Raw genomic sequence first — 24234 nt, 5'->3', positions numbered from 1 at the left:
AATATCAAAGGAAAGTATGTTTAGGAAAATAAAGTTATGAGCACAATGTTTCACTAAGTACAAGATATTGATAGAAAAAAATTTTAAATAGAAGTTTTAAAGTTGAAAAGTATAGCAATAAACAAAAAATTCAGATTTGAGCTAGAAGAATCAGCAAACTTAAATTAAGATTGGGATGCCTGAGTGACTCAGTGGTTGAGCATCTGCCTTCAGCTCAAGGCGTGATTCCAGGATCCAGGATTGAGTCCCACATCAGTCTCCCTGAGAAGAGCCTGTTTCTCCCTCTACCTATGTCTCTGTCTCTCTCATGAATAAATAAATAAACCTTTAAAAAATAAATAAAATAAAATTAAGATTATCCAGTCTAATAACAATGACAGAAAGTCCCTCCCCAAAATGAGCAAAATAACAGAGCCTCAGAGACCTATAGAATACATCCATGTGGACCAACATAGGTATTATGGGAGTCCCATAAAAGAAAGAGAGGAAGGGGTAGAAGGAATATCTAAAGAAATAATGGCTGGAAACTTCCCAGCTAGGATGAAAAACATTGATCTATCACTAAAGCAGTTCATCAAATTCCATAAAGGACGAACTCAAAGAAATTCACATCTAGACACATCATAAACTGTTGAAAACCAAAGACAGAATCATGAAAACAGCAAGAGAAAAAGACTCATTGTGTGTACTTCTCATCAGAAACCGGGAGGTCAGAAAGCAGTAGGCCGGCATATTCAAATTACTAAAGGAAGAGATTGCCAACCAGTAACTCTATATCTAGCACAACTATCTTTCAAAAATAAGAGAAATTAAGTTATTCCAAGATAAACAAAAATAAGATAATTCATCACTAGTAGACTTGTCCTACAATAAATACTAAAGGGAGTCCTTTGGCCTGAAATACAAGGACTCTAACAGTAACTCAATCCACATAAAGAAATGAAGTAAATTAGTAAAGGTCATTATAAGGGTAAATATAAATGACAGTATAAATATATTTTTGCTTGCAACATTTTTCTTCTAATTGAAAGACAACTGCTTAAGTATAAAATTGTATTGATAGGCTTATAACAATAAAGACATAATTTGTATGAAAGAATAGTACAAAGAAGGGAGAGGCAAGTTATATTGTAGCAGTTTTGGTATACTATTAATTTGGCATTAATATAGATTGTTTTAAGATGTCAGTAGTAATCTCTGGGCAGTTATTAAGAACTTTAAAAGGTGTACTAAAAGAAACAAAGGAATTAAAATAGCTAGAAAAAGGTCTATTTAAACACAAAAGGAGGCAATAATGAAGAACAAAAAAGACATAAGACATATAGAAAATACCAAAATGGCAGATATAAATGCTTCCTTATCAGTAATTATATTAAATGTAAATGGACTAAGCACTCCAATCAAAAGACAGATTGGCAGTATAAATAAACATGACCTAATGATAACCAGTCTACAAGATATATACTTTTTTTTTTTTTAAAGTACACTCTACACCCAAAATGGGGCTCAAACTCATGACCTTGAGATCAAGAGTTGCATGCTGACTGAGCCAGTCAGGTGCCCTGAGACATACATACTTTATTTTTAAATTTTTTAAAGGTTCATTTACTTTATTTGAGAGAGAGTGAAAGAGCCAAGGCAAGGGGCAGAGAGAGTCTTAAGCAGACTCCATGCTGAGCCTAGAGCCCGACAGGGAGCTCAATCTCATGACCCCAAGATCATAACCCCAGCCAAAACCAAGAATCAGATGCTCAGCTGACTGTGCCACTCATATGCCCCACAAGACACACATACTTTAGATTTACATGCACAAATAAGAATAAAAAGGATGGAAAAAGATATACCATGGAAATAACTGAAAAAGAGCTGGAGTATATATACTAATACCACTTAAATTTTAAGAAAAAATGGTTACCAGAGACAAAGGATATTTTTATAATGAGGGCCAATCCATCACAAAGACCTAATAACTGTAGACATATATACCTAAAAACAGAGCCCCTAATACAAAAAGCAAAAAGTGATAAAACTGAAGGAAGAAACCTAAGTTCAAAAGAACCAAAAAAATCATACAAAGTATATTCTCTGACCACAATGAGTGAAATCAGAAACTGATAACAGAAGGAAATTTGAGAAATTTACAAATGTGTGGAAATCAAAGAACACGTTAGCATGCTAAACCACCAATGGGTCAAAGAAGTTGAGGAAGACTAGAAAATACTCTGCAATGAGTGAAAATGAAAATGGAACATACAAAATCTAGGAGGCCCAGTGAAAGCAGTGCTTAGAGGGAAGTATATAGCTATAAACTCCTATAATTTAAAAAAAAATCCAAAATCATAATCTAGCCTTCCAATTTAAACTAGAAAAACTAAACCCAAAGCAAACAGAAAGAAAAAGAAAAAACTACAACAGAAGTAAGTGAAATAAAAAGAGAAAACGAAACAAATAAAAGCTGGATTTGAAAAGATGACCAAAATTGGCAAACCTTCAGCTAGACTGACTAAAGAGGGAGGCAGGGGTGAAGGGAAAAGAGTCAAATTACTAAAATCAAGAAGGAGAGGGGCCATCACTAAAAGAATTATAAAGGACCACTACGAACAATTATATGCCAACAAATTAGATAAACTAGATGAAATGGACAAGTGTTTAGAAAAAAGACACAAAGTACTGAAGTTAACTCATGAAGAGTTAGAAGAAATAGAAATCTGAATAGCTTTATAACAAGAAGTTACATTAGTGATTAAAAAAAAAAACTCTGCACAAAGAAAAGCTCAGGCATAGATAACATCACTGATGAATTCTAAATGTTTAAAAAGAATTTTTTAAATGGTTAAAACTAAATTAAAAGAAATTTTAAAAGAATTCTACCAAATGTTTAAAAAGATTAATTAGCTAATCATTCACAAACTCTTCTAAAAAAATAGAAGAGGGAACACATCCCAGCTCATTTTATGAGACCAGTGTTTCTAACACCCAAATCAGACAAAGACCTCACAAGAAAACTACAAACCAACATCCCTGATGAACATACACAAAAAACTTCAACAAAACTCTAGCAAACTGAATCTAGCAACCTACAAAAAGGGTTATATGTCATGACCATTCGCAATTTGTCTCAGAATTAATTGCAAGGCCAGTTTAACATACAAATATCAATCCTAGTACTAGGATAAAGAACTAAAACCATGCAGTTCTCAGAGATTAACAAGCACTTTAAAATTAAATTGAGGGGGCAGCCCTGGTGGCGCAGCGGTTTGGTGCAGCCTGCAGCCTGGGGTGTGATCCTGGAGACCCGGGATTGAGTCCCACATTGGGCTCCCTGCATGGAGCCTGCTTCTCCCTCTGTCTGTGTCTCTGCCTCTCTCTCTCTGTGTCTACGAATAAATAAATAAAATCTTTAAAAATTTTTAAATTAAATTAAGGGAATTTTTTGAACTCATGTACAGTGTAGATTTATTTTAAATATAAAGTAGAGTGCCCTTATATAATGATGTCCCTAAGGAGATTTAAAGTGATAGGGAGATTATATATATATAATAATAAATATATAATTATATAATTAATTTATATAATTATTAATTTATATAATTATATAATATATAATATAATTATATATTTATTATTATATATATATTTGATAAAGTTTTTAGGAACATGCTTCAAAGTCACCTGCATTATCCAAGGAGCAGCAGGCTATAATAGCAAAACCAGTGATGGGGTACCTGGGTGGCTCTGTCAGTTAAGCTTCTGATCCTTTGGCTCAGGTCCTGGGATGGAGCCCTGTGTCAGGCTCCCTGCTCAGCAGGGTATCTGCCTCTTCCCTCCCTCTGCTCTTCCTCTATTTCTAATTAAAAAAAAAAAATCTTTTTAAAAAAATTAAAAAGAAATAAAGCCAGTTACACTTGTGAAAAAAACAACCCAAAACCTGATTCTAATGTCTGGTCTTTCACTAGTTAGCTGAGGTATTATGACAAAGCCATAAGCTTCTCTGGTACCTCTTCCCTCTTCAGCAGTGGGGAGGAATCAGACATCCTGAAACGTTCCTTACAATACCAAATTCTGGGACTTAGGGGACGTTGTTTTCTCATTCTTAAAAAGTGAATCATCATACGCCACCACCAACAGAGCTGTTGTGTATCTATCTCAAAGAGCTCAAGAAAAGTACTCCGCAAATGTAATTCTTTACACATATGCCACACACTACTACAGATCACTATGGATAACACTACTGGAAGCACAAATTCATTATAAAACTACGCTACTCCAGGGGCACTTGGGTGGCTCAGTTGTTTAGGCAGCCAACCCTGGATTTCAGCTCAGGTCCTGATCTGAGGGCTGTGAGACTGAGCCCAGCATCAGGCTCCCCACTCAGTGGAGAGGCGCCTTGTATTCTCTCTGCTCCCCCCGACTCACTTTCAAGTGCTTGGTCTCTCTCTCTCTGAAATAAATAAATCTTAAAAAAAAAAAATATGCTGCTCCAATTGTTACTTTGAGGAAGTCATCAGCCGCCTTGTATTTTTAAAATGACTTTTATTAAATCTATGATGGGTTTCTACTTGCCCCATGGCAGCAGAAAGAGGCTAGCATTTATGAAGTAAAACTCAGAATCCAAGAATTCAGATTCGGTGTCAAAATTTCTGATTTCCCATTTCAAGCAAATTATACTAAGAGCAATTATTATTTCAATACTTTATTCAACCAAAAGTATGTCAAAGCATACTGACTCACAGAACATTCTAATGGCACATGAAAATTATGGCTGCCTTAACTACATTTTTGCTGTATATGTGGGCATGCAAGCTCTAGTGCAACAAGTAATCACAAAGTCATCTTCCCTGTAGGCACTGACACTTTGCATGGAAGCCACAACATGAGAAGTCATATCAGGTAGCATAAAGAAGTGCAAGGCTTTAATCACTTTTCTAAACCAAAGTGCCATGCTGTAATGCTAAAGGTATCACACTGGCTGAAGTCTTAAATGGTTTAGAAACTGAAGAAATAAGAGGGGTCTTGGAGATCAACCAGGAGCAACTCCCCGTCATATGAGGAGGGCTCCTCCTAGCAGCCCTGGGTGGTGAGAGGCTTCTGCAGAGAGCTAAACTTCCAAATCAGTCTGATCCACTGCAAAACAGTCTGGCTGTTAGAATGTGCTTCCTCTCATGGCCCTAATTTTGCTTTCTGAAGAAATCTCTATTCCTTCTTCCAGCTGACAGCTTCTCAAGGGGTCAAAGACACCATCATAATCCCTCCCTTAGTCATTTCATTGGCCTAAATATCACCCATTTCCCTCAACTGTCATAGGACTAGACTAGTTCCTGCACCCCTTGTCTCTGAATGCACCCATGTATCTGTGCACATATGGTGTCCCTCTTCAAATGCGGTACTCAGGACAAAACAATACCCCAAATGGGAGCTGTCAAGTGCCATGAAGAGAAAAATTTTATCAGACAGTAATTTGCTGCTTCAATCATTGTAAATATTCCAACATGGCTACTAAACTAACAGTCCACCAAAGCTTCTGGAGTCTGTTTATTAAACATTTAAGGCAAACGAAAAATATTACAAACACACATGGACTTGTCACCCATTTTTTAAAAAGATTTTATTTATTTATTCATGAGAGACAGAGAGAGACAGAGACAGAGACACAGCTAGAGGGAGAAGCAGGCTCCATGCAGGGAGCCCGATGTGGGACTCAGTCCTAGGTCTCCAGGATCACGCTCCAGGCGGAAGCAGATGCTAAACTGCTGAGCCACCCGGGCTGCCCCATTGTCACCCATTTAATAAGATATTACTAATAAACTTGAACTCCTGTGCATCTGTCTGCACCTTCTCCGCTGCTGTAAGGGTAAACTAAATTTGGTGTCCATCATTTTTTAGAGTGGTTTTGTTTTAAGAGAGGGGGAGAAGGGGAGCAGGGCAAAGAAGAGGGGAGGGGCAAAGAGAGAATCTTAGGCAGGCTCCAGGATCAGCATGGAGTCTGACACAGGGCTTGATCTCAGGACCATAAGTTCATGACCTGAGTCAAAAAAAAATGCTGAGCCACCCAGGTGCCCCTATTCTTCAGAGTTTTGTTGTTTTAAAATTTTATTTATTTATTTGAGAGAGTGAGCACAAGCAGGGGCAACAGCAGAGGGAGCGGGAGAAGTAGGCTCTCTGCTGAGCAGGGAGCCTGATAAAAGGCTCAATTCCAGAACCCTTCAGAGTTTTTTAAAACACAAACTGCAATTAAATAAAGTCCCCTGTTCTTACTTCCACTGTATTCATTTTTTAAATCTAATTTTACATCCCATTAAAATTAGCTCAGGGATGCCTGGGTGACTCAGTGGTTGAACATCTGTCTTGAGTTCAGTTTGTGAATCTGGGGCCCCGGGATCAAGTCTCACATCAGGCTCCCTGCATGGAGCCTGCTTCTCCCTCTGCTTGTGTCTCTGCCTCTCTCTTTCTCTCTGTGTGTATGTTTCTCATGAATAAATAAATAAAATATTTAAAATAAGTAAATAAACCTCAGCTCATTGCACTCACGCCCAGCACTTTAGAACATCTGGGAACCCCAACTCTGTCATCTGTTGCATTAGCTACTTCTCCCATACATAAGTCAACTGATAGTCTGTGGGCCTTTGTGTCTTATTTATTTAAAAAAAAAAAAAAAAAGTTACCCAGGATGAGGCTGAGGACAGAGCCCATGGCAAACCACTAGAGCTCACCCCTCCACCACCTCCCACTCCCCCGGCTGACATGGATCCATCAAGCAGCCCACCCTGGGCCTGGCCACAGCATCAGTTACAAATCCACTTAACCACACTGTCATCCCACACTTCTCCATCTTAGCCATGAGGGCATCAGGGAAACAAACCCTCATCTGATCACAAGTGGGCAGGCGGTAAAGAATAAGAGAATGGCTCAGAACACCAGGGCTCCAGTTCTGACTAGACCGAGCACCACGGCTTTATTTTTGGCGTGTTCAAGCCACAGGTGAGCCTGCCCCAGACATGAGCGGTATCTGTCCATCTGTCTGTGCCAGAGTGATTCTGAGAACTAGGCAATCACAAACAACAGATCAGGACAGGCCAACATCAACTGTGATGGGGCCTGGCCACAACTCAAATAATTCCAAAGCAGAGAGCCTCCCTATCAGGCCTCTGGGATTCAGGATTACATAAAGCAAGAGATAAAGGCTAACAGATGGAGACCCTAAGGGGTCCTCAAAGGCAGAAAGTGCTAGTGAAACACAGGGCAGCTTTGGATACCATGAACCTTTGTTGGTAAAAATTATGAAATGTAAAATTTCATCAAAACTCTGAAATAACTGGATAAAAGACTCAAGGTAGCCTAGAGGTCATATAACTTGGTAGGCATTATTACACAGACCAGCACTTCCCTAAGCATGCTCAATGGAACAGCAGCTCCTCAAGGAGTTAGTAAGTTAGTAACCTTACAGGGTTCCATGGTCAAAGGAGTTTGGGGAACGCTGGCTTAACCAAAACCAAGCAGAGTTATTTGCTGAAGAACTGAGAGCTTTCCTGGCCTGATTCATGCTGTAGAGCTCTCATAAGGACAGGAGAGCTGCATTCTCCAGATGTGTTTGGCTCCTGACCTCTTCTTATGAGGATGGTCTCAAAAGCCTCAGTGCTCTGCAAAAGAAACTTGAGAGGACACCAACACGGCCTTCAGGTGAGCTGGTTAAGATATGTTTTGGGCATGAAGACCAGCAATTCTCATCTACCTGCCAGACAGACATCTTGCACATGACACCCCTCCTTCCCCCACAGTGGAGAAGGTACAGGGAAAAGTTCAGGTCTCTGCCCTTACAGTCAGTTGGATCCCTAGCCCCACCCCAGGTACAGGGCAACCTCTTTAATTCTAGAGTCCAAAAATTAGCTACAAGGCTGCTAATTAGATGGAGCCTCTCCATCAGCAGCAGCATTTTAGGAAAACCCAAATGCTCAGTGATTACAAACTAGAAGACCCCAATTAAATGAAACATTCTGGAGGAGTTTTCATGAGATCTACTGTCATATAGTACTCAGCCACTTTAAAACAGAGGAACTGGGCAGCCCAGGTGGCTCAGCGGTTTAGCGCTGCCTTCAGCCCAGGGCGTGATCCTGGAGACCCGGGATCGAGTCCCACGTCGGGCTCCCTGCATGGAGCCTGCTTCTCCCTCTGCCTGTGTCTCTGCCTTTCTCTCTCTGGGTCTCTCATGAATAAATAAATCTTTAAAAAAAAAAAAAAAAAAAAAAAAAAAAAAACAGAGGAACTTTTCAGGAAGCCTTTCAAGAAGTCACAAATATATCAGATCTTGAAAACACTGGAAGTGGAAAATAGATTTTTCTATCAGTTGCAAAGAAAATGCTAAGTCACCTTATACATCACGATCTGAAGTTTGTATAACAGGGTTATGGGATGAAAAATGGAGGTCAAAAAGTTGATGTCTCAGTGCATCATTCCCACTGCACAGGTTTATTCTGTGGAAAGTAATATTCAGGATAAAGTTTAAACCCTGGATAACAAACAATAATCTCTTTGAGGGATTTATAAAAGCTAGAGGTGAGAATTACTTCCAAAAAGGGATCAGGACTGTACCTACAATTAGGTATTAAACACAGAAATGTGCCAACAATTTCTTTGGCAAACTGTAAAGGGAGGGTGTCTTTTCTCTACCTTTCTTTTAAAGGAGCACAAAAATGACAGGCTCTAAGAATGTCTTTTAATCCTGGGGGGGTGAGGGGGGGAACAAGTAAGACCTATACAAACTTACACAATTTTAAAGATTCTCACCAAAAGGAAAGCTAACAGTTTTGATTTCTTACATTTTATTAAATCTAGCAAGTTTACAAGCCTGAATTTTCCAAAGGCCTAATGGTCTTTCTTCAATACACAAGGACTAGAATGGCCCTGCCCAGTAAAAGCCCCACTGAGTGAGCCTCAGCTGCGAGAATTTGCTAATAAAAGTGTCTCCAGCATTTTGCTTTATAGCACCACTGTGAATTGCAGCATTAAAAAAAAAGAAGAAGAAAAAAAAAAAAAACAGCCCTTGGCTCAAAAACTAGCTTTATTAACTCTGCCTGGATTAGGGTTACCAGTGAGGCCCACAACAGGGGGAAACACATCATTGTTCTAGTCACATGTTCACAAATCAAGTCTATTTGGAAAGAACATACCATGTACGGACAGTTCCACATATACTGATTATCTCAATTTCCTTATTGCCTCTCTCCCCATTCACTCTTGAACCCACTCACTTTCGCCCCTCCCCCCCACTGTGCCATGGATTCTGGTCAATATTACCAGTGACCTCCAAGTTGCTAACCCCAATGGTCATTTCTCAGTCCTATTTGACAAACAGTGACACTCAGCACCTCTGATCCCTTTCTCCTCCTTGAAAAGGTTATCCCTTGGTTCCAGGGGACTAGGTTTCTGGGTTTCTTCCCACATCACAGGGAATGCATCTTCTCTAACTCATCTTGGCCTCTAACCACTGTGATGTGATGGGGCCCAATCCCTAAAACCCCTCCATATATACTCCCTTCCCTAATGACCTTGTCCAGTTGCCTGGCTTTAAATACCAATGATGTGGGGCATCTGTATAACTCAGCTAGTTAAGTGTCCAGTTCTCTGCTCTTGATTTCAGCTCAGGTCATGAGGTTAAGCCCTATGTCAAGCTCTGCATGCTCAGAGAGGAGTCTACTTGAAATTCTCTCTCCCTCTATTCCTCCATCTCCCTTACCTCAGAAATAAATCTTTAAAAATACATACATACTGATGATATGCTCCCAGCTCCCAAATTCATCTCTAGCCTCACATCCCACTATGGATCTTCCCCCAAAACTTTCTCATCTCACCTTCTCTCCCTTGTCAGTAACAACTATCCCGTCCACCCAGTTGTTCAGGCCCAATACTCCCGAATCACTGCTCCATGTGGACCAACATAGGTATTATGTCTTTCTCTGCCTTCACCCAGTCCATCAGCAGTTCCTACTCCACCCACCTCTAGGTCAATGCACTCCAAGCCACCATCTCCTGTCATCTGGGTTAGTTCAGTAGCTTTCTCCTGGTCTCCCAGCTGCATCCTTGTCCCCCTCTGGTCCAGTCCCCACATTACAGCCAAAATGATCCCTCTCAAAAGGTAAGTCAGACCTTGTCACTTCTCTGCTCAAAACACTTGAATGGTTTCCCACCTCCTTCAGAAGGAAAGTTCAAGATTTTTTAATGGACTTAAGTGCCTTTTCACATTTTAACTATTTCTTTTTCCTTTTGTCCTCATCTGCTCATTATACCCTTGCCAGTATTGGCTTCCTACTGATGCTCTAACAAATTACCAGAAACTTAGTGGCTAAAAACAATACACATTTATTCTCTAATGGTTCCAGAGACCAAAAATCTAAAATCAAAGTAGAGGTGGCAGGGCTGCACTCGTTCTAGAGGCTTTGGGGGAAAAAATCTGTTTCTTCCTTTTTTTCCAGCTTCTAGAGGCCACCTTATATTCCTCGGCTTTGTGGCCCCTTCCTCCATGTTCAAAGTCAGCAATACAGCACCTTATCTTTGACCTCCAGTACCTCCCTCTCATAAAGAGCTCTGTAATGACACTGAGCCCACCTGGATCATGCAAGAGACCCATCACATCTCAAGATCCTGAACTTCCTCGTATCTGCAAAGGTCCATTACCACAAGAGGTAACATAGTCACAGGTTCTGAGGATTAGGACACCTGGGAGAAGGAACATTATTCCGCCTATTATATCCGAGGCACTCTGACTTTGCTGCTGTTTCTTAAGCAGAGCAGGTGCGCTCCACCTCTAGGCCTTTGCCAAAAACCTGCACAGCTTCTTTCTTTCCTCCTTCAGGTCTTTGCCTCAAGGTTACCCTTTCTATGAAGTCTTCCCTGGCCACTTCACCTCTGGGGGTTTATGTTTTCTCCATAGCACTTTCTACCATCTGGAGCATACTCTACTTAACTAGGTGCTTCCTGCATAGAAAGTAAGCTCTGAGAGGTGAGTTGTATGTTCTGTTCTCTGTTGTACTGTCTAGAGTAGTGTATGACACATAGTAGGCTCTGAAAGTAACTGAAGGAAATGAAAAAGTCCAACTTTTAAAAATTCAACACTTAAAAAGAGCTGCATTGCTTTTATTTTCACTGGTTGGCTTCTTGCATGTACTGCCCTCAAGAGGCTCAGACTTTCTTATTAAATTCTAGCTCTTGATTTCTGGTTTGTTTTGCTTTCTTCTTGTAAACTTTTTAATTATAAACAACTTCAAACACACAAACACTGAAGTGAGCAGTGTGAAGAACCTCATGTCCCCAGGACTCTGTTCAAATAATTACCAATGCTCCACCATTCTTCTTTCACCTAGCTGCCCATCTTTCCTCCCAGCATGGTTGCTTTCCTGACACCCCATGGTTTTTAAGGTTTTTAAAAAAGATGTATTTATTTATTTGAGAGAGAGAGAAAGGGAGAGAGCACATGTGTGCATGAGCAGTAGGGGCAGAGAGAGAGAGAGAGAATCTAAAGCAGACTCCCCACCGAGTGCAGAGCCCAGTGCAGGGCTCTGTTTCATAATCCTGAGATCACGACCTGAGCCGAAACCAAGAGTTGGATGCTTAATAGACTGTTCCCCCAGGCACGACCGCCCCCACCTGTGACCACCTGTTAAAGGGGGCAGCATTACAACATGGCAAATTAAAAGGAAATCCCTAAGGGCACCTGGGTCCCAGGCAGGCACATGTCTCCCTTGGAGGCAGTCAGGTGGCAAAGGCAAAAATGAAGAACTAAAGGAACACTGTGAGCAGTTACAGATTTTCAGAGTTATGTCTGCTATGAAAAAAAAAAAAAAATCAATCCAGCAGTACTTGGCTGGGGATTCCCAACTTTAAAGACTTTGTGAGAATCTTCAGCTATAGAAAACCTCAGATTTTAGTTGCTCCTATTTGGATATCTGGGAAGTTCATAAGATCACATTTTCCTTAAAATCTGAAATATCAGGGGTGCCTGGCTGTTCAGGAGGTAGAGTGTGCAATTTGATCTCAGGGTTGTGAGTTCGTACTCCACATTGGATCTACAGCCTACTTAACAACTTGAAATATTGGGGCGCCTGGGTGGCTCAGTCACTTAAGCCTCTGACTCTTGATATCACTCAGGTATTGAGCTCAGGGTTGTGAAACAAAACAAAACAAAACAAAAACAAAAAATCTTAAAATACTGGAATATAATTTAGTGGGGTTTAGTTCCAGATTTATTTATATTGGTAACACCTATTTCTTGCTTGCCAATTTTACTATACATCATAAGTTCTTAACTTTCATCTCTACCCACTTTTTCTTTATTGCTTCCCTTCTGCACAATTTCCTACTTTTTACTTGAAAAAATGTGACATTGTTGGGACATCTGGATGGCTCAGTGAGTTAAGCATCTGCCTTGGGCTCAGGTCATGACCCCATGTCTGGCTCCCTGCTCAGTGGGGAGCCTGCTTCTCCCTCTCCCTCTGTCATTCCCCTTGCTTGTGCTCTCGCTCTCAAATAAAATCCTTTAAGAATAATTTTTTTTTAAGTGACATTGTTACCTACGCAGCTAGATTTCTAAAATTATACTTTAGGAAATACACAATAAATAAAATACAATTTAAAAACTTTTTAAAAGACAAAATTGGGCAGCCCAGGTGGTGCAGCGGTTTGGCGCCGCCTGCAGCCTGGGGTGTAATCCTGGAGACCCAGGATCGAGTCCCACATCGGGCTCCCTGCGTGAAGCCTGCTTCTCCCTCTGTCTGTGTCTCTGCCCCTCTCTCTCTGTGTCTATGAATAAATAAATAAAATCTTTTTAAAAAAAAGACAGGGGATCCCTGGGTGGCGCAGCGGTTTGGCACCTGCCTTTGGCCCAGGGCGCGATCCTGGAGACCCGGGATCGAGTCCCACATCAGGCTCCCAGTGCATGGAGCCTGCCTCTCCCTCTGCCTGTGTCTCTGCCTCTCTCCCTTTCTCTCTCTGTGACTATCATAAATAAATAAAAAATTAAAAAAAAAAAAAGACAAAATTATAGAGATAAGAACAGATTGGTGGTTGCAAGGGGCCAGGGATGGGGAGGGGGCAGAGGTGGCTGGGCCGTAAGAGATAGTACAAAAGATTCTTTGATAGATGTTGTATACCTTTACTGTGTGGTCACACAAATACATACCTGTAATAAAACTAGGTAGAACTAAATATACTCACAAATAAGTTTATGTAAAACTGATGAAATCTGAGTAAGCTCTGTGGACTGTACTAATGTCAGTGTCCTGGCTTTGATTTTACTTCTGTAGGTATGCAAGATATTGCCAATGAAGGAAACTAAGGGAAAAGAACACAGGACCTCTTCATACTATCTTTTGCAACCACTCGTGAATTTATAATATTTTAGAAGTTTTAAAAATGAGTGTTAGTAAATCCTAAAACAATTACTTGTCAGAATTATGTCTATTTCATATAACAGATTTTATTCTTCTCATAAAAAATTTGTAATTTTGAACTGAACAATTTTTTAATTGTTATCTATTTGAAAACATGATCTTTTAGAGTGCCAGGAATCCTGTGGGTGCATACATACACGAAACCATAAAATTATAAGTAGCAAAATGATAAAGCTGTTCAATGACTCGTCCAATGCATAACTTTGCTTACTAAAAGCCACACTGTTTTCAAGACCTCTCAACCTGAAACACTCCCATAGGGACACTAAATCCCTTAAGAGACAACTATTGATAGCAAGGAGCTAGACAGGTCAGCATCAGAAATACACAAGGATCACAAACTAATGTAGTAAGACTTTAGTTCTGAAAGCTTAAAGCCCACAAAGCAGAAAAATAGGGGACGCAGAAGGGAGACACAAAGTCAGAGCAAAATCACTTCTCCAGCATAGTTTGTGGCATAATTAAATCTCAAAAAGTTCCTCCCAATCCGGGTTCCTTACTGTTAGTCAGTTACCAATTTGGCATAAAGATCTAAGCAAACAGGTTTTCTCCAAGGGCACACATATAGTTCATGGTGCCAACTCCAGTATAACTGGCCCAATTTCACTAAAATCCCAAGGCGGCTTGATTAAAAGAGAAAAAGAGAGAGAGACAGACAGAGCAAGCCCCCTCTAAAATCAAATCATAAAGCAGCAGGATATTCCACTCAACAGAAGGATTTTTTCCTGGTTTCAAAAATAAAAACACAAGAAACAAATGAAAATGCTACTCTATTACTTTGTGGCTGTATTTTAATTCCTGAAAAAACAAAGCCAATTCTAAAAATTACCAGCCATCCATTGTCATCTTCATGCAAAGGCACTATTAAAAATAAATAAATCCTGGCTTCACAGACCAGAGCCACTTGGGGGTTCTGTTTAAGAATATTTTCTATGCTTGTACATGTGCTCTAAAAATTAGGTTGAAATGAAAAACAATAAACAAATCCAACTGGCCAAAAAGAGAAGAATTCTGGTGGACAATTGGACCACTGTGTTGCAAATTAAACTGTTCACACCTGCAGAATAATCTCACCAGCATAACCAATCTATCCTGAAATGTAGCCCCCTTGTACCAAAAGGGGGATCTCTTCTTCCACTAGATCCTATCTTTTACTGATAAACTCTTTGGATGAGAAAACCAGCAGCAGATGTGAAAGCCACATGGCCCTCTACAAAGCAGGAGAGCAAAAAGCAATGTTAAAAGAAATGTTCCTTAAACAGCAGCTCCCTATCAAGAATGAAGATTTTATCATCTAATGCTGACTTTGTGGAAAGCAGCTAGCTATCAGACCCTGTTCCAAGACTTCAGCTAACAGCATCAGGCTGAAATCCAGGAGTTGGACTCATTTAGCTACACTCTTGTTTTCGACTCTTGGGAACAGGGCCAAAGTGTAAAGTTAGAATAGAACAAATCCAATTTCCAAGGGAAAGAAGAAGACAATATAGGTACTCTTGCTTAATGCAATTGATAGGCTCTGAGCACGGTTTACATTTCAGTACATTTTTACTTAGTAAATTTTAGCCCTGGAATAATTTCTTCCATCATTTCCTAAAGATTCCAGACTCTGCATTAAAAAATATTTGCCAACACCCCCATACTTAAAATTGTGGCAATCAAGAACACTGAAAGATTTTTCAAATTCATATATAGGTAGAAAGTTTTGATTAAGCAAAACTGCTTCATATGGTGTAAAACCATATGTTTTAAATTGTCCTATATTGTGTGTGACTTCATTGAATTGCCAGAGGTAGCAAGCTCTAAAGTCTAAATTTAGCTACAGTATGCACTTCTCAAACTGCCTTTATGTTTTTAACTTCACTTCTTGGGGGTGGTTTGGATTTTTTTTTTATTAAGTTTATTTTTTAAGTAATCTCTACACTCAACTTGGGGCTCAAACTCACAACCCCGAGATCAAGAATTGCATGCTCCTGTGACTAGCCAGGCAGGCATCCCTGGATTTTTAGTATATAGTTCTGGTACCACTCCATTTGCCTGATCCCTTTAAGGATGTAGACAGCTGTGTAAAATGTAATCTAGAATCCAGGTGCAAAATGGCGGCCAGTAGACAAATTATTTCTTTAGGAGTTATAGACAACAAACACTCTAGTGTCTTCTGGGGAATACAGTTGTTCATGAGAGTCAAATGGTTAGCAATCATATATTCAACTTAGGAGAAATTGTACACTTCACCAATTATACTCTTCACCAAAAAGAAGTGAATAAGAGACCTAATTTAATGGCATAAACTCTTGCCTCTGCAAGTGTGGTCCAAGCCACACGGAAATTACCTGGTTAGAAATGCAGAATATCAGGCCCTACCCAGACCTCTGAGTCCGAATTTGCATTTTATCAAGATTTCCTGTGACTCGTGTACACAGTAAAGTGTGGCCTGGATGGTATGTGCCACCATGCTGCCCCATGGGCATACGCCCTAGCACAAGCAGGAGACGGGGGACACAGATCTGCAATTCCCTCCGGGGGTGTCTGTTCTCACATGAATCGCACCTCACATTCTAGTGTTTTAAAGGATCATTTGGCCTACACGCCTAACACATGACTTCACTGTTTTGTCCCCAGGCTGACCCCTCAACTCCCCACCTAACAACTGGCTTGATTTAACCAACGGCTGGCATCCTCGCATTAATGGTGAGGATATTAACAGCTCAGGCTAGCTCTATAAAGGCCAAGTACAGAGTTGTCAGCCCACAGGTCAACCATAACTCAGACTGCAGGGAGAACAGAGCTATTGAACAGATGGCCACAAAAAGATAAACACCAAGTGGTAATGTGGAACAAAATCCTTCCAGTTCAGGGAAAGGTGCTATCCACTTCATTCGTTCTTTAAAGTTTGCAATTCTGATAAGTCAATCTCTGTCACCCAAGAGCTGCCCATCCTCGCATTACAAGTGGAAGTAAATCTTGAACCATCAGCCCAATGACCGCTTACCTGTGCACACCTTCCAAGTTCTTTCCTGTCCAGATACTGAAATATGTTGATTGCCAGCTCATAAGGTAGCTGGATATCAAAGAAGGGCACGTCATCCATTTCATTCTGAGGAGAAAAAGAGAAGGGAAAGAAGTTTACAATTCGGAAGTATGAAAACACTCCTTTAATGGGCAAGAGATATTCTTGGTGGGAGTGAGGGAAGTGCTATTGTCCCAGGGGGAGCCTCGCATTCTCACTACTACTCCATGGAGCACTCACAGAATAGATTCCAAACCTGAGGACCCTTCTGGATTCTCACTGCCACAAGCCCACCCTTCTCACATTCCCTGCCTTCGGCCCAAGGGCCTGATCCTGGAGTCCAGGGATCGAGTCCCACATCGGGCATCCTGCATGGAGCCTGCTTCTCCCTCTGCCTATGTCTCTGCCTCTCTCTCTCACTCTGTGTGTGTGTCTCATGAGTAAATAAATAAATAAAATCTAGGAAAAAAAAAAAAAAGGAGAAGCAAGAGTGCCAGCTCACAATCTGGGGTATGCCACAGGAATCAGTGCAAAGGTTGTGGAAAGGCCTCTGAGCAAAGTTGAGTGGGGCAGCCAACAAAGTGAACCTTGAAATCAGAGGGGCCACCAGTCCCCCAAGGACAACTCCTATTATACCCAACTTGGAGGGCAGTGAGCACCCACAGTCCGAGAAATGCTGACCTAGGTCACTAAAGTGTTTTCATCAGGGAAAGAAGAGGACTATGAACATGAGCAAGAAGTAAACAAACGAAATGCTGCTCTTGAATGAGGTGAGCACCACCTCCCCTTGGCCACTGGAGAAACATACGGTTTCCTAATGCACTCGGGGGCCTACGCTGGTTAACCTGAGTGAGCCAGTGCAAACAAAGCAGTTCTTCTTCGATGTCATTTATTAATGTGGAGAAATTAGAGCTCGCCTGCCTTTGGATAAGCAATTAGGGATGAGGTAACAGGCTTTATTTGAGAGATAAGGCTGTCATGACGATCCTGGTTGCACAAAGAAATAGGAGTGTGAAACAGAAAGAAAGCCAAGTGTGTCTATGTGCCCCTCTGGCTGTTCCAAAATCCACCTGCTAAAGCTCACTTTTGTATGTATTTCTGCAAAGCTAGGGACAGCAGGCTGTTTGTCTCAATGGAACTTACTTAATAAAATTTATTTCTAATAAGTTTTTGTTGACATTAGTGACTTACAGATTGCAAGCAGATTATTAATTCACCACTCAAATATGACAGTCCTATACCTCAAGGCTGCAGTCTGAAAAGTGAAAATAGTCCAGCATTTCCAAGGGAGTGGGAGCACTGATTTAGCCCCAACCAAGATCCAGGGTAAAGATTTTTCTGGAATCACGTTTCATTCATCTAGGAGTCTCAGAGCTAAAAGATAATGCAAGGCATAAGAAGGAAATGTATTCAACTTTGCAAAAACAGCACAAGGCTAAGTATGAGAGCCAAAAAGGATCTCTGGAGGGAAAAAGAGCAAGAGTTGACAGTTCTCTGTGGGCAAAGACAGTACAGAATGTTAAATCGGCAGAGAAATGTTGGCCATACGGGGGGGGGGGGGGGGGGGGGGCAGGGGAAAAAACTCAGAAGAAAATCTGCAAGTGTAATCGAAGACAAAGGAGTCCCTGCCTAAAAAAATAATGGAAAGTCATTAGTCTAATGTCAGGCTAGGTCCCCTCTTACAACTAATCGGCTTCACTCACAGGGGGAAAAGAGGCAGCACTTTCTCACTTGGCCCAGATATAACCTGAGACTCCGTAACACAACCACACAACCGGGATGGTGGGGGTAGGGGAGGGGTTGCGGTGGGGGGGGGAGGGGGTCACACACCACCAGCTGAGGAAAGCCATACACAGGACCAGACTATCATTTGTGACCTTGAACTTCCTTCTGCTTTCTCTTTTGCATTATTTGATTATGGTGAGGTGAAGAAGCTTACTTTACCTGCTTGGTAGAGAAACCAGAGAAAAATGTTCCTTATCCTCATACAAGCAGAATGAAGGCAAAGAAAAGCATGCCCTCGGGATCCCTGGGTGGCGCAGCGGTTTGGCGCCTGCCTTTGGCCCAGGGCGCAATCCTGGAGACCCAGGATCAAATCCCACGTCAGGCTCCCGGTGCATGGAGCCTGCTTCTCCCTCTGCCTGTGTCTCTGCCCCTCTCTCTCTCTCTGTGTGACTATCATAAATAAATAAAAATTAAAAAAAAAAAAAAAGGAAAAGCATGCCCTCATACAAAATGAACTCATATTTAGCTTTTCACTGTTAGAGACACCAGGCATGCTTTCTCCAATCACTCCCTGCTTCAGGACTATCAACTGGTATGGGCACCTGGATGGCTTAGTAGTTGAACCCAGGTGGTAATCCTGGGGTCCTTATGGAGCCCCACATCGGGCTCTCCATGGGGAGCCTGCTTCTCCCTCTGCCTAGGTCTCTGCCTCTCCTTCTGTAACTCTAATGAATAAATAAATGAATAAATAAATTTTAAAAATCTTTTTTAAAAAAAGGACTATTAACTGGTTTCTGGACGTGACACTACTGCAACAAAGCAGGAGAATCACCTTTATTTTTATTATTCTGGTTCAGAAAAGTCACACTTGTGATGGCAGGAGCCTTCCTTCTTTTGCCCAATTCAGATGGCTAATACTCTCTTCTCATTCTGGAAAACAGTGCCTCTACTCTTGCAGAACCACAACCCTATCGCCATCCTCTTTAATTCCAACCACCAGACCTCTGGGATGGAGGTTCAGAACAAAGATTCAAACTGATAATCCTGGTTCTGCCACCTGACTAGCCATGTGACCAGGCTAAATACATCTGTGTCTCTGATTCCTCATCTGTTAAAGAGAGAACATACCTACCTACTCACAGGGTAGTTACAAGAATAAAATGAACTAATACATGGAAAGTGCATGGGGCAAGTACCACGGCAAAGCATGTAACTAATACTGTTATATTCTTTCCTAGAATGACACTTCAGCTCCCTTTTTCCCCCTTCAACAGAAATTTGATTAGGTCTACATTCCATGTGACTCTTCTACCAGCTTGTTTACAGAGAAAGTTTTGTCTCCCCCTGTCACACCCTAAGCAGAGGATAGTTGGCGACAGTGGATGAAAAGTTACTCATGGGAGTGTCCACACAATAGGTCTTTTTCCAGAGAACTTTTCAAAGAGAATCAGCAATTTTAAGAGGTTATACTGCAATAATAACTAAAGAAGGATTTACTCTAATGCACAGTGAAGGTAAAGGATGCAGCCTCCAGGGTGCAAATGACCAGTCAGGGGTGTTATAGCCTCCCATACCAACAAAGGATCTGAAATGCCGTGCTGTTCTCACTGTCCACATAACAGTGTGAGTGTTGAGAATTTGTAAGTTCTGGGGAACAACAACGGTTTCAAAGCACTGAATTATAATTACGTGAACTCCAACATTATAAAGCCAAACTTTTAAAAAATAATTATGCCCCTAGAATGACAACTAAACTCCAAAATGATTGTCAATCCCTAACAGATCAAGTTCCAGACTCATGTAAATGATCCTCCCTGTTGCTACCACTGGTTGGGGAATGGCAGGGTAAAAAAGAAACCAATGTGATAAAGGAAGGTCCACCTCTTAAGACCTATGTAGACCCACAAGGTCAGGAAGCCAAAGGCTCAAGTTTCATGCTGCACACTTGGAATCTCTTTGGCAAGACATTTTATCACGTTCTTATAGTTCTTATAGTGGTGGGTCATCAGATTCTCCCTCTGGGTCCATGACACTCATTGCCCAAAACACTCAGAATGCTGCCTATTCTTGATTCACTGGCTCAGCTTGACGCTGAGCCCCTTCCTAGGCACTACTCTTGGTCAAATAAGCTGCCTCGGGGATCCCTCAGTGGCTCAGCGGTTTAGCGCCTGCCATGTCCCAGGGCGTGATCCTGGAGTCCCGGGATCGAGTCCCGTGTTGGGCTCCCGGCATGGAGCCTGCTTCTCCTTCCTCCTGTGTCTCTGCCTCTCTCTCTCTCTCTCTCTCTCTCTCTCTCTCATAAATAAATAAATAAATCTTAAAAAAAAAAAAAAAAAAAAGCTGCCGCGTCCAAGGTTACATGACATTCTGGAGGGCAGCCTGCATCCAGTGACTAGTACAAAGGCTTGTCACTCTTGTCTCAAGTCAAGACTTCTCGAGAAGGCCAACCTGCTAAACCACCTGCAGGCAAATCTCCTCCCAGAATCTATTTTACAAAAACCTTAACCTGATCTCCCAAAGCAATAGAAATGATACATGACAGTCCGTATTTAACACGTTCCCAAAGGTTCTGATGCACAATTCTGGAGACATAGTTTAGCCAACATATTTCTCTTTCCTCCACTCAAGGAGGTAGAGTGATATTAGAGTGACATTATTATACCAAGAGAGAACTAGAGTAGATTCAAAGTTGAATAAGTAATTTATAAACTTCACTGTTATTAGTAACCTATCACTTGAGAAACACCTTATAAAATATTGAGAGTTATGAGCATGTTTGACCCTGTGGTTGAAAATGTAGTTCTTTTATAGATACCCAGGATTTGACAAGGATATGGAGACACATCCTGGACAGAGGTGCTAGCCCAATAACCACACACATGCTAAAAGCAGCAACAGCAAGGGTTGAGCACTACCATTTGGCCCTTCCCACAGCTCATAGAGGTAAACAATACTACCTGCTACAAGTGTACAGAGAAATACCTTATAATCTAAAGAGTGCTATCAGACTTCCACCTAGGCTATTCTGAAGCACACAGCCATCTGAAAAGTTACAGGCCACATGAACCAATTCTGTAGTTATATGGACTTACAAACATAGAAATGGACAAGTTGACATTTTATAAACAAAGATATTCCAAGAGTGAAGGAAAGAGATTAAAAACACTGGAAATATTAACATAGGGAAACCTAGTCACACTATGAATATATCAGTAGGACCATAATGTTTAGAGAGAACCACGTTCCATTAATTTTATAACCTAAGCAATGTAATACTGGCTAATAATACTATAGAAAACCAATACATTAAAGTATTAACACGGCTTCAAATTTGGGGAAAAACACGATTTTGATAAAATGCAACCAACCTGGCTTTCAAGTCTTTAATGGCTCAAATATTGATTCCTTATCACTATGGTGACTCTTGTCCTGTATTACACATCAAGACCATCTATGAAGTTAAAAATGTCCCAAATTGAATACAAATAATAGTGAAAGGGAATATAAGACAAGGGAGAAGAAATGTGTGAGAAATATCAGAAGGGGGGACAGAACATAAAGACTCCTAACTCTGGGAAACGAACTAGGAGTGGTGGAAGGGGAGGAGGGCGGGGATGGGGGTGAATGGGTGACGGGCACTGAGGGAGGCACTTGACGGGATGAGCACTGGGTGTTATTCTGTATGTTGGTAAATTGAACACCAATAAAAAATAAATTTATTTTAAAAAATGTCCCAAATTGCCTGTTACCCCAAATTTCCAGGGGTGAGGCTCAAGCATCTCTTCCTCAGGGATCCTCATGCACACTAGAAATTGAGTATCACAACCCTAAATCATAGATGGATTAAAAAAAAATACAAAAACCCCACACAAACCCCACAAAGGGGTCATGTTACTTTGTTAATTCAAAGTCAGTGAATACTAGATTTTCCCAAAGTCTGCTGGACTTACTCCAAAAATGCTAAAAGAAATTGCAAATAGATCCATCCCCAGGGAGGCTGATTTGTACTCCTATGTGCTAATGTAAGACTAATTCTGTAAATGGATTGGTTTTGTGCCTTACTGTTAGAAATTTAATCTGTCTTCTCTTGTTTAGTAGAAGAAGGAATAATTACTATGAGCCAAATCAGTGAAAAGTGAAGAAACGGATTCAAGGTTTGTTCCCAATGTACATCTCCAGGGCAAACAGAACATGAAAGCTCTCTCGAGGTGGTGTTTTAAGAAACTGAGAAAAGTATCTCAAGGATACAATAGGTGTGCAATAGTATTTCTGCTAAATCTGTGGCTGAAAGGAGACTGTTTTCTAAAGGAATTTATCTTGATTCTCTACACACTGCAAAAGCGGAGTAGAGCAGACCTACACAATCTCAAACAGAAAGAATTCCAGTTTCACCTGGGTCTTGAGAAAAAGAAAAAAACTGGTTGATGGGGGCAGGAGGGGAGAGGATGTCTGAAACACTCAGGATAAATAGGTATTTATTCACAATCCCACATTGGCCTCAAAATATGTATTATTCTTAAAAAATGACAGAACACCACCAAAATTCAAGTCATAGCCTCTGAACATGGCATTACAAGATTTTTCTTCTTCTGAATTCCCTAAGTATTCTTAAAGTAATCATGATGATATTTTCAGACATAGAAAAGTAAAACATTCTTGAAATAAAGTGTTTTATGTTCAAAACACTGTCTGAAATCAGAGCCATCCCAGGTGCTGGGGGGAGAAGATGTGCTGTTGGCAAATGTATAAGATGTCTACACTCAAAGAACTAAAATCTTTTCTAGAGATAAATCATCATCATATAAAACAGCACAAAAATGAGAGACAACAAAATGCAACATACACAGTCCCCTCAGGCTCAGGCATTCCAAAGTTCCTAAGTAAGTTAGCTATTTAGAACTTAGAAATCATTTCTACACAGAAGCAATGCTATGAAGAGCGGTTATGCTCCAAAGGTTCACAAAAAGCCAAGTTAGCTCTTCACATTTAACCTAATCCCTGTGCCTTGTGATGAGATAGAGCAAAAAGTATTTAGTAAGTTTCTGTTGTTTGCATGCATGGATGGGAGAACTATAGCACTACACAATCCAACCAGTACAGTGCCTTGCACACAGCAGACACACAATAAACGCCCATAGGATTTTTTTGGTCTTTTTCTAAACAGGCTTTCCAACTTCGAGAATCATTCTCACTAACCACACCTACTGGTAGGACTGCACTGGGCACTTTGGCAAGGAATGGACGCAGCAAACGCCAATCTAAAGGACTGGAGGGGAGTACTGGGTGTGGCAGTGAAAGAAGCTGGTATGAAGCAGAAGAGGCTGGCCCTCTGCCTTCAAGTCCCTTTTAGTTTAAACTGAGATCAGAGCTTAAGGACCCAGAAAGGAGGTAAGTCAGGTGAGGGGGTACTCTGAGTCAAAAACTTAGACCAGTATGGGTATGGATTTATTTGTGGAAAGAGTAGTTTCACATCAAGGGTCCTAAATATTCTAAGCACATTCTTACCATCAGGATCAGCTACATAATTTGTGGAATCCCCTGTAGAACAAGGGGTGGTAGGGGCTTGTTTAAAAAGGATTAAGAAGGCAGCCTGGGTGGCTCAGCGGTTTAGCGCCACCTTCAGCCCACTCGATCCGGGATCGAGTCCCATGTCAGGCTCCCTGCATGGAGCCTGCTTTTCCCTCTGCCTATGTGTCTGCCTCTGTGTATGTGTGTGTGTGTGTCTCATGAATGGATAAAATCTTTTTAAAAAATAATTAAAATTAAAATTAAATAAAAAGGATTAAGAATTTTATTTGTTTTTTAAAGATTTGATTTATTTATTCATGAGAGACACAGAGAGAGGCAGAGACATAGGCAGACAGAGAAGCAGCTCCATGCAGGGAGCCCAATGTGGGACTTGATCCCATGACTCTGGGATCACACCCTGAGCCAAAGGCAGATGCTCAACCACTGAACCACCCAGGTGCCCAGGATTAAGAATTTTAAATCACATAGGTCACACAGGCCCTGGGCAGCACAGAACCAGTACGTTTGTTATTCTCTGCCTATAATCCCCTCCCA

The 24234-nt window shown here is 41.0% G+C and overlaps 1 protein-coding gene across 1 annotated transcript in view; it reads right to left on the bottom strand.

Moving 5' to 3' along the window:
• Positions 1–24234, bottom strand: part of FBXW8 (F-box and WD repeat domain containing 8) — a 120969-nt gene that overhangs the window by 88650 nt on the left and 8085 nt on the right. The window contains exon 2 of the mRNA XM_072802680.1: positions 16429–16533. Coding sequence (XP_072658781.1) covers positions 16429–16533 — 105 coding nt within the window. The remainder of the gene's footprint in view (positions 1–16428; positions 16534–24234) is intronic.

The sequence above is a fragment of the Canis lupus genome, chromosome 27 (assembly GCF_048164855.1).
Source record: "Canis lupus baileyi chromosome 27, mCanLup2.hap1, whole genome shotgun sequence".
NCBI classification, from domain to species: domain Eukaryota; kingdom Metazoa; phylum Chordata; class Mammalia; order Carnivora; family Canidae; genus Canis; species Canis lupus.
This window is presented reverse-complemented; position numbering and strand designations above follow the sequence as displayed.